This window comes from Geospiza fortis, unplaced genomic scaffold (assembly GCF_000277835.1).
Source record: "Geospiza fortis unplaced genomic scaffold, GeoFor_1.0 scaffold114, whole genome shotgun sequence".
NCBI classification, from domain to species: Eukaryota; Metazoa; Chordata; class Aves; order Passeriformes; family Thraupidae; genus Geospiza; species Geospiza fortis.
This window is the reverse complement of record NW_005054383.1, coordinates 2,772,880-2,783,272: the sequence shown is the minus strand read 5'-3', so window position 1 is coordinate 2,783,272 and position 10,393 is coordinate 2,772,880. Positions and strand designations below refer to the sequence as shown.

At 47.9% G+C, this 10,393-nt stretch overlaps 1 protein-coding gene across 1 annotated transcript in view; it reads right to left on the bottom strand.

The window, feature by feature from the left end:
- FAM234A (family with sequence similarity 234 member A) overlaps positions 1–5,136 on the bottom strand; it is a 14,146-nt gene extending 9,010 nt beyond the window's left edge. The window contains exons 1-3 of the mRNA XM_005425215.2: positions 4,834–5,136; positions 3,656–3,769; positions 3,325–3,513 (exon numbers count right to left, since the gene is read on the bottom strand). Of these exons, the coding sequence (XP_005425272.1) occupies positions 3,325–3,513; positions 3,656–3,769; positions 4,834–5,092 (562 nt within the window). The 5' untranslated portion in view covers positions 5,093–5,136. The remainder of the gene's footprint in view (positions 1–3,324; positions 3,514–3,655; positions 3,770–4,833) is intronic.
- Positions 5,137–10,393: the final 5,257 nt, after the last annotated feature.

Below are 10,393 nucleotides of genomic sequence, written 5' to 3'. Positions count from 1 at the left end.
CAAACAGCCTGGCACAAAGAACAGCTTGCCTCCCTTGTGCCTTTGGTTAACAAGCTTCCCAGCATGTTCATGGCATGGAGGAGCCTTTGCTGTGACCTAAATCCCTGCTGCTGTGCACTCAAATCTGCACACACATTTTGAGACCATAAAGCAGCTGAATTCTGACCAGTGCTGCTGCAACTCCTAGCAGAACTTTCTTTGCTGCAACTTGCCTCCTGCAGATGTTCCTGCAGATGTTTCCCCACTGACATGACCAGCCACAGCTCAGGCCACATCCCACCTCTCCCTTGTTTGAAGAAAACACACACCCCAAACTTATTTGTACACTGAGATAACAAAGATTTGCTTTTTAACAAGCAGGGGATGGCTGGTGTTGGTTTCTCTTCAACAGCTCCAGACCAGTTGAGTGGCTCTGTCCATCCACTGTCCACAGCTGTGGGCCACTTTCCAGTCACTGACCAGTGGAATTTGCAGTGGAACCTGGCAGGGAGGACACTGCTGGGGGGTTTTCTTTCTAATGAACATCTCAGTGTCTGATTAGGTGCTCCCAGGGCAAATGTTTACCCTCCCCTTTACCCAGCATCACACACAGCAATTATCATTTCAGGAATGCAAAGTAATCATCTGTTCTTTGTCAGGAAGGCAGCTGGACTGAAAGCCAAGGAATTACTACTTGATGCTGTCTGCAATAATTCAAGGCAGGCTGTATTTCTAGTAGAATTGCTCCAAAGCTTTTACTGCAAAGCTGAAAAAACCACTTGGATTTGTTACTATGACAACAGATGTGAAGTGAAGAGAGCAGATTTCCTAGTTTCCTTAGGAAATCATGGCAAGGCAAAGAATTTTGCCCTCGAAGAAAATAAGCAGGAAAAGGAAAGAACTGAAGTTTTAAATTACCACATTCTAGCTTCAGGACTGTCCAAAGGTACAAGAGTAAGACCAGGCTAATGAAATTCACTTGTCAGTGAATTTCTAGGCTCTAATTTTCCAGGCTCTAATCTTTGGTGGTCAGACAGCTGACAGAGTTTGGGAGAAAATATCTTATTCTCTTAAAAGAACAGTCTGAGTCAAGAGAAACAGGTGACACTGAGCTGGATTCAGCACCAAGCACTTGAGAAGTTTTCCATGCTGTAAGCCAGCCCAGAGAGAGCACAGAAAGCAGCCCTGTCCTGCTCCTTCAGGAGATGGGACTGTCACCTCTGACATCTGCAGTGCCACGGCGCTTCCTCAGAGCCCAGGGTCACAGCAAGAGGAGCCAAGATGGAAATCAGGCAAGTGCCCAGACTGCAAATCTAACCTGGGTGAAAGGGATGGGTTTTTCTGGTCTGGAAGGAATAATAAAATCAGAACTCAGAAGACTGAGCTCAGCTCTCACTTCAAGCAGATGCAGAGGACACAGAGACTTTTCTCCCTGTCAGACATTCTCCAGGTTGGAGTTCTGGTTTATTTATTTAGTGATTTCTCACACAGAAGCAGTTCCATCATCTGATCATCACGGTGCCCTTTCTGCACAATCCCTCAGGAGACCAGAACCACCCACAGGGCTCACTGCTCAGGCTGCTGGAGGATCAGATGAAGAGAGAAGATGTAACAAAACTCTTACTCCTGTCCCCTTTCCTGAGACTCTGCCTCAGGCTATGGCAGAGATGGAATAATGAACAGCTACAAAGACTTTTGCTTTGACCTGGAACAGTTAATCTTAAGCTCCTGTGTGTCCCAGTTTGCTGGTAAGATAAACATGCAGGAATGTTAGATGTCCCACACAAACGGGAGCCTGCACTCCTACACTTCCCTTCCTGCCCACTCTGGTCACTCCTTGTGGCAATGAAGAAAGCAGGACTTAGAACAACTTCAACTGATAAAAAAACCACTAACTTTATCAGCATTTAAAGATCAAAACCACATCAGACACATTCAGATGATAATCTGCCTATCTCTCCTTCAATCTTCCTACAGGCAGGGGCTAGACAGCCTGAGAGCCCTGGAATCTCACCAAATCCTCCACGATGATGAATCATTAACAGCTAAAGATTGTGCTGGCTACTGTTTTTAGCACACTGTGATGTAAGTTAGACTTTGCCTCTTTGAATACATTTAGCCTATTTAAATACATTTTATTCTGCTCTGCCCTCCTAACCCCCAGTCAGCTAAGCTCAGAAACCATTTTTAACCTACTTAATAGCAAAAATGCATTAAATACATAAACTCCTGGGTTACTCACTTTTCTGATGCATTTTTTCCTCTCTTGCTTTGAAGTTATCTATGGGATGTTTTCCTCCCTGTATGGCTGTGACCTGTAGCTTAGCCTGGCTCCTCCTCTCCACACTTGCCTTTATGGCTGTCTTTAGTTGCAAGCCTTTGGCTCCACAGCCAACTTTCTACACTTTGACCTGAAAGTACCTACTTCATTAATAGTCTAAAAATAACCTGTGCTAAAGCCTACACATGAGGGAAATGGTGATAAGAGGTCTCTGCTGGTGCAGAAACTTTATAGCTCTGTGTGTATCTACATCTATACACTAGAAATTAAAAGCTACACCTCAGATTCCTTAGAGCTGTACCTCTTGCTATTTCTTTTTTCCAATTTTTGGAAAACAGAGTGAGGGGTTTATTATCAGATACAAACAATGGGATCCTAGGGAGACTATATATTGTTTAGACCTTTGAAACAGTGACCTCCAAAATGGAAATGTATTTTAGGCTTCAACAGCAAGGAGGGTTCAAGGTGCAGCAGATGATCACTGTTCCTAAAGCAGTACAGGCACTCCTTACCCCCACCCACGGTAGGCAAGATGATGATGATGAATTTCTCCACTTCTAAGTTTAGAAAGGAAAAAACCTTTCCAGGGGAACTAGGCAGAATTGTAAACTGCTGAAACAGACTGGCAAACACTTATCCTAAGTGCTCTCCTTGACAACTTTAAAATCATAAATGCCTGGAACTCCCACTCCTCCTGCCACAGCAGGCACTCCTGGCACGCACACACAAATAACTGGGAAACGTTGCAGGTGCAGGTTTGTGTCTAACCCTGGGGAGTATAAAGTAACACAGCTAGTGACTGCTCCTCCTGTTTCAAAAGCTCTTGGAACACTGGTCTTATGAAACAGTGGCTGGCACAAACCCCCTCCAAACCTCTGGAACAGCGAGGCTGAGAGCACGCGCTCCTCAACGCCCAGCAAGCGGCTCTGGCAAGGCTTCCAAGCAATAAATAAATACCCAGTGCTCATTGTTCTTGTCACACTGACGTCCCCCCTGGAGGCCACCAGGTGAGGAAAGCAGGTGGCCCATGCCCTGTGTGGTAGCAGGGCTCTGCTGGCACTCACCTGTGTTCAGGCTGACTGCTGTAAGGGACAGTGGCTTCTCCACCACGAGGCAGCCCGGGCCTGCTGCTGTGCCCAGCTGCTGGATGTCACACTGCAGCCACTGCACCTCCTCTGCAGCTGGGCTCTCCCAGAGCACGCTGCCATTCCTGCCAGACACTGCAGCGATGAAGGCACAGGGAGATGGCAGCCCTGGGGACAAGAGGGGTCAGAGGGAGCTGCCCCTGCACCACCCAGGAGCTGGGACTCACCCAGCTCCTCTCCCCAGCCAGCCTTCTCTCCCAGTCACTAACTGGAACTGGAGAGAAAGGACAGCTCTTTGTGGATCAGGTACCTTCATCCAGACAGGACACGTTCAATCTGCTGCTGTTGCCAGATTTGAATGCAAAGAGCACATCTTGTACTTTGTCTTCACTCACATCTGCTATAGCAAGGAACGGGTAGGGCACTGCAAGAGAACACAAGCCAGGCTCTGCTGAGGATTTCCTTAGCCCACAGCAGAGAAAGTTGGAGCAGAACACAAATTCCTAGAGACCTACTCACTGCCTCCATCCTGGACAGCGCAACATCAGGACAAACTGGCTTTTATATTAAAAAAAATCACATACACAAGTACCAAGGACAGGAAGTTAGTGCCAAACAATTTTTTCAATTTGCTATTCCCCAGAGGATGTCTTTTTTAAGAGGCAAGCAGCCAGAATTTGAACTATGCTGAACAAAGAACAACTGTGATCTTGGAGTGGGGCTGCTATTCTCAAAGTATAAAGAAGCCCCACCCAAGCCCCACAAAACCCAGATACTCCATATTTTTAGCAGCTAAAAGCAGCTTTCCTGAGCTCAGAGTAGCAGCACCTGGGGTGTCTGCAGCACCACACACAGCTCAGTCCCTGCTGTGAGCACTATCTCTGCATTTACAGCACATCCAGCACAACCCACTGCACACAAGATTAAAGAAAAGCTCTCCCAGAAACGACTGCAGAGCCTCTGGGGAGCAGGACCCAGGCTGAAGAGCCAACTAAAGCAACCAGAATAAAAATAGCTCTAATAACTACAGAGCAATTTATTAAAAAAACAAGACGGAATTATTCTTCTTCCCCTCGTGTTGGCCATGGGGAAAAGGGAGAAAGTCAAAGTGACAGAGGAAAAAAATGCCTACTTGGCTCCAACCTCAGCTCGAACTCCAAAGGAACATTTTAAAGAGCAAGCTTCAACAGAGGTTTATTCCCAGATATCCTTTCTCTTATTTTTTTTTTTCTCATTGAGGCCAGCCTGCTACCTTGTTACCACTTCAGAGCAGAATCTAATTTCTCCACTAGATCCTGTAAACACCTCCTGGAAGGCCACTCCAATTAGGATGGGCCATTGCTTATCCAGGTCAGGTATTCACAGATCTGGCTCCCAAGGGCTGCATCCCTGCAGGTCTGTGCTTAGGCAGAGGCCCACAGCCCAAATCCGTGGCACAGAAAGGAAAAGGACTCTTGGTTAGTATTTATCCTGCTGCAGCAAGCTCACCTGCGTTGTTGTAGTATTGGAACCATGTTCTTTCTGAAACTGGCCTCTCTGGGCAGGGAATGATGAAGGAGAAAGCAAACACAATGATCAGGCAGAGGAAGAGGGAGATGAAGAAGGCAGCAGTGCGCCACCGGGACAGCCGGGACAGCCCCGAGGACTTGACAATCCTCCTCTCCACATAGTGCTCATGGTTCTCCTGAGCTTTCACATCCTCCGTCTTCAGAGGGTGGATCTCAGCTTCTGAGTCCTTGTTATCCATCACAGCTCATTCATGGGTGTTCACACACCCTTCTCCCCCTTCACCTGCAACAATGGAAAAAGAAGTCAAAATATATTTTGAAATATATTTTAAAAACACCAATTAAAAAATTCTGTTACTACGTGATACTCACACTGGAAACATTCAATGGGAGGTGAGCAAAGCAGTGTACTGTCCCAGAGCTGGATACAACACACTGCTGGTGCTGGAGGTCTCCCACACAGAGAGTTCATGGAATGCAGGAACAGCACCAATTCTTCCCCAGAGGAGGAAATCAGCTCTGCTAGAGCTGGACAAAGAAGGCTACAGAGCCCACACAGAAAGGACTGACGGCTCTGCAGGTCTCCCTCAAGAAAAACACCCCAAAAGCTCCTTTTGTTGCAAAGACTTGCTGCCACCTCCCGAGTAATCAGCCTGGCTCCCAGCTGGAGAGGTGAAAGGAAACACTTGTGACCTTTATATCCCAACATAAGGCTCTTCTCCACTGTAATATGCACTTGAGCTTCCCCAGGAGAGAGAGAAACAAACACCAGAGTTTTCTGTATAGGAGCAAACCAAAGCTCTTCAACACCTGCTTACATGAGAAACCACTGGGTAAATTCAGCAACCCAGCCCTGCAGAAGGCAAAGGAATGATGATTTCCCTCCCCAGAGAAACAACAAGGCAGGAGCTGAGACTAAAATCAGGCAAATCTGATTTCATCAGACTGGAAGAGTTAACAACTGCTATTTTAGCTTCTCCTGCTATAAATCATAACCTTGGGCTACAACTAAAATAAACAGAGGGGTTCTGTGCTAATTTGCTATAAAAAGTGGGGGAAAGAACCCTAGTGAGTTAGAGGAGCCTGTAAGTCATTACTCACAACAACAGTAAAAATCCACGTTTTATACAGATTCTCTGATAGTGCTTCTTAAAAAAAAATACCACAAGGGAAGAAATAAAAAATAACACATTCCAGTAGACTTGGAAAAAGCTGCTTGACAGTATTATGAAAAGTTATATCAGAGCAAATAACCACAACAACCAAGCCCATTTTCCATGACTGTGTCCCAGCAGTCACGTGTCTGGGTTGTCCACTGCAGCCATTTACTTCCCCAGCAGAAAAGAGCTTTAAAGTCAGCACCACCACAGTGCAGAGCATGGGATTTCAACAGCAACAGGGCTCACTGTGTCTCATGTTTCTACCCCAGCTCATTTACAGGTTCTGTGAAACACAAGATAAGTCACCCTGGGGAGGCTCAGCTCCTTCAGCAGCTGTGGCTCCCCAGGCTGTCCCTGTCCCACTGCAGAGGCCTCTTCTCTTTTGGGGACAAATCACAGGGGGACAGATCCATGGCAAGGCAACCCTGAGGCACAGAATCAGCAGGTCAGCCTGGCACTGTCAACCCTTCAATCTCAGAGCCTGCTGGACTTAAAAGCACTTACTCCCACCTGAGCACTCTGGCATTGGTTCTACATCAAGTACAGGATCTCACTCCAGACAATTTAATTCAACCTGCACAATACCATGCAAACAAATCAATAATGCAGAAGTTGCATCTTATTTCAAAGATCTTACTCCAAGGACTTAATCTGCCCTTCTCATCAGCCCACCAGCCACACCAGGGACAGCTACACGAGCCTGGCTGTTCCCAGACCAACAGCAGTCACCTGATGGGCAGGAAGGCTCCAGATGGAAAGGGGAACAACAGATCAAGTGATGCTTTCAGCCTCTGCCCCGAGCTGAGCATTGCTCCTTTAGTGCACCAGGCCTTGAGCAGGTTCAAGGTACAAGACTCCAGGCTCAGGCTGAGCAAATGATTCACTGGCAACGAGCAGCCATGCCACAGAGATGGGGACAGTGGCAGGAGTGAGTTATGTGACCTCCCCTGTGCTGGGGCAGCTGGCTCGTGTGTCCCTGCAGTGCCCATCTCCAGCAGCACGGAGAGGGGGATCTTCTCACAGCCAGCACCCACAGCATGGGCTGCAACTGGGCTCCAGCACAACCCCACCAGCCTCTCCAGCAGAACCTCCACAGCCTCCCAGTACAGAGCTGGGAAAGATCCAGGGCATACCAGCACCCATGAGACTTCCCAAAAGGAACCAAACCCAAGTTTCTCCTCTCTCTGTCCAAAAGGGACACCACCTAACACAGCACTGATGGCATCTTTTTATGACTCACTAGAAATCTCAGCACTGTCATCTAGCCTGGGATGAGAACACTAAAAAAGCAGTAATTATCCTGACAACCCCAGTAATTCCTCTCTTTTCTGCAGTGATGACCCCACGGAGCCACCGAGCACGAAGAGCCCTCAATGCCTTTAAAGCAATTCTCTCTCTTTTCTTCCAGGGTTTGAATAATGCCCTCTGCAGCCTTGCCAGAGCAGAGGCGGTGCCAGAACGAGGACCACGAAGGTCAATGGCCAAGACTCAAACAATGCAGGAAATCCCAGTGCCTGTGCTGCCAAAGTACATGCTGGCAGCATGGGGAATGGCCTGAGCTCAACAACAAAGAGGGCTGCTAATCAGTTTAATTGAAGACAAGCAGAAAATGATAGCGTGCATCTGAGATGGTTTTACTGTCCTCTAGCAGCTGACATCTTGTCTCCTGCTGGAACAGGACACAAAATAACTCAGCTGGGAAGTTCAACACATTCCTTTCAGAGGAGCAGAAAGGGACGGATTCTGTGTTGCTGCAGTGTGACAACACACCACCTGCAGCAGATCTGGGGACAGGAGAAAACATGGGAGAAAGACCTTGCAGAATGAGAAATAATTAGAAAACACATGTGACAAACCCAAACTGAACCACACAGGCCAGGATCTGCATCTCAGACTCAGCTTTAAAGACTGCTTCCCCCAGCCATGGGATGAGCTCCCTTCCTGTACCACAGTAACAACAGGGATAGGACCAACACAGCTGTACTCACCTCCACTGTCCTGTTTCCTGAAGCCACAGTGCAGATTTACAGATCTGATCAGCCTCAAACCAGAGCCTCTTGCACAGCTAAACCCAAGGGACAAACCATCAGCAGCAGTCAGACAGAACTGCCTGACAAGCACAGAGAACCACAGACAGTCAGGTGGATGGAGACTGGTGACAGAAATCATTTAAGGATCCATGCATTGGAAAGTTTAACTCATTTTCCACTCATAAAACATCAAACCACAGCATCTGGAATGTCACCAGGCACCAGCTCTTCCCAGAAAACTTCTAGCAACATACTGTAACTTAGATTTGATGTTCAACACATTTTTGTCTTCCACAAACTGATGAAATCAGGTTCTGACTGGACATTTTAGGAACACAAACACAGCGTTTCGCTGGTTTGGTTCTGTTTGGTTGGTTAGTTCAAGCACCTCAGAGGTTTCCTTCCTGTCAGCCAGAAATTATTGAAGCCCCAAGCTGCAATCAATAAAGACAAAACAGCCAGATTTTGCTCTGAATAAGATGCAACATCCCCATCACAGCTATTTTCCATGAGCAGAATGTTGGGGTTTGATCCCGTGCACACTGTGACACTGCAGCAAACTCACTGGGCTGTGACATTCAGTCACACTCACCTGCTGTGACATTCAGCCTCGGGTCATTTGTTCCTTTTTCTGCAGTCCCACTTAACCAGGACAAGAAGAAATAACATGTAAGATTTCCCAAAACCAGCTTTGCTCTCCCAAAGACACTCAGGCTGCATGCTGCACTCAAGCTTATCATTTTGCTGGGTCATCTGCAGCTCACAGCTCCTTCCTGACAGCAGGTCACAGCCAGGGCTGGCTGGGGACACTGACCTGAGGAGATCATCCCTGTCTGACACTGGGCCACCTCTGCTCCTGGCATGCCCCTAAGGTTTTTCTAAGGACACAGCTTGTAATCCAAACCCCACCAACGAGACTGGTGAGGCCCTGGCACAGGTTTCCCAGAGAATCTGTGGCTGCCCCATTCCTGGAAGTGTACAAGGCTCAGCTGGACAGGGCTTGGAGCAGCCTGGGATAGTGGATTAGGGGTGGAATGAGATGAGCCTTAATGTCCCTTCCAAATCAAACCATTCTGGGATTCTCCTGCCGGAGCTGTCCTCAGGTTCTTCTGAAATGACATTTAACCCTCCAGTGCAGACACAGCACACACCACAGAGCACTCACAGCAAGGGAATCAGAAACTCCTCCAGAGCACAACCACTTTGACATCTGTCATTTGTAGGAGAAAACTCTTAACCAGGGCAGTTTTCACTACAGGCAGGAGTTCAAATACAGAAACCCAAACTGTTCAGGGAAGAGCAAAACAAAACCCAGTATTATTTCCATGAGAGCAATGGGAAGATCAAAATTCTAAGACGAAGAACAGCATTAAAGCTGCATGGGACTGATTACAGGTCAGGCCAGTAATAACAACTGTGCTGAAGAAACAGCAGCCATTTATCATCCCTGGGCTTAGAAGCTGCACTGCACCCAAGCCACTCCTCTCACCAACTGTTGCAGATCCAGTGTGCCAACTCCAAGGGCAGCTGTCAGCGGGGTGCTTGAACCTCCCAAATCACAGACACCCCACATCACACTGAGACACCCCCAGCTCTCACTGAGACACCCCCAGCCCACCCACAGGGCTCCCCTCTTGCTCAGAAGCAGTGACATCCCTCACTGCCAGAGACTGAGCACACAAGGGACTCTGGAGAGATCTCTGTGCATGAAAATCCCCTGGAATTCAGTCATTTCATGTGGATTTATTCAAAGGACAAAAGAAGTACCTCTTTTAGGTGGGGCACTCACTCCACAGGTCAGAATTCCATTCTGCCTCCTGCACAGCCTGGAGAGATTTATGGCAGGGTGAAAGGAGTGTTCAAAGGCCAGGTTGTGTGGGGCTTGGAGCAACCTGGTCTATGGGGCAAGATGATCTTTATGGTCCCTTCTAACCAAAACCATTCCATGATTCCATGAAACAACAGCCTTCCTCCAGATGCTGTTGTCCTTCACAGCCACCTTCAAGAGAAATCACTTTTCCTCCCCCAGAAATGGAATTTTTCTTTCTGTCACTTACACACACACAGAGAGCAGAGCTCCCTCATCACACATCCATCCCTGGGGAGCCCCTGAGCTCCACAGGCAGCCCAATCCTGCCCTGGTACAGGGAATGGCTGGCTCCAGTCCCTCCCTGCTGCACAGGCCGCCCCTTTTGCTCCCAGCCATTACACAAGATGTTTCTGCCTTACAAAATAAGGCGAAAAGGCTGGAAATGAGGTTGGAGTTGAGCACATTGCAGGGTTTTTCTTTCAGCAAGAAGCCCTGGAATTCACACCTGCAACCCAGGCTTGTGGGCTCCCGAGGGAAAGA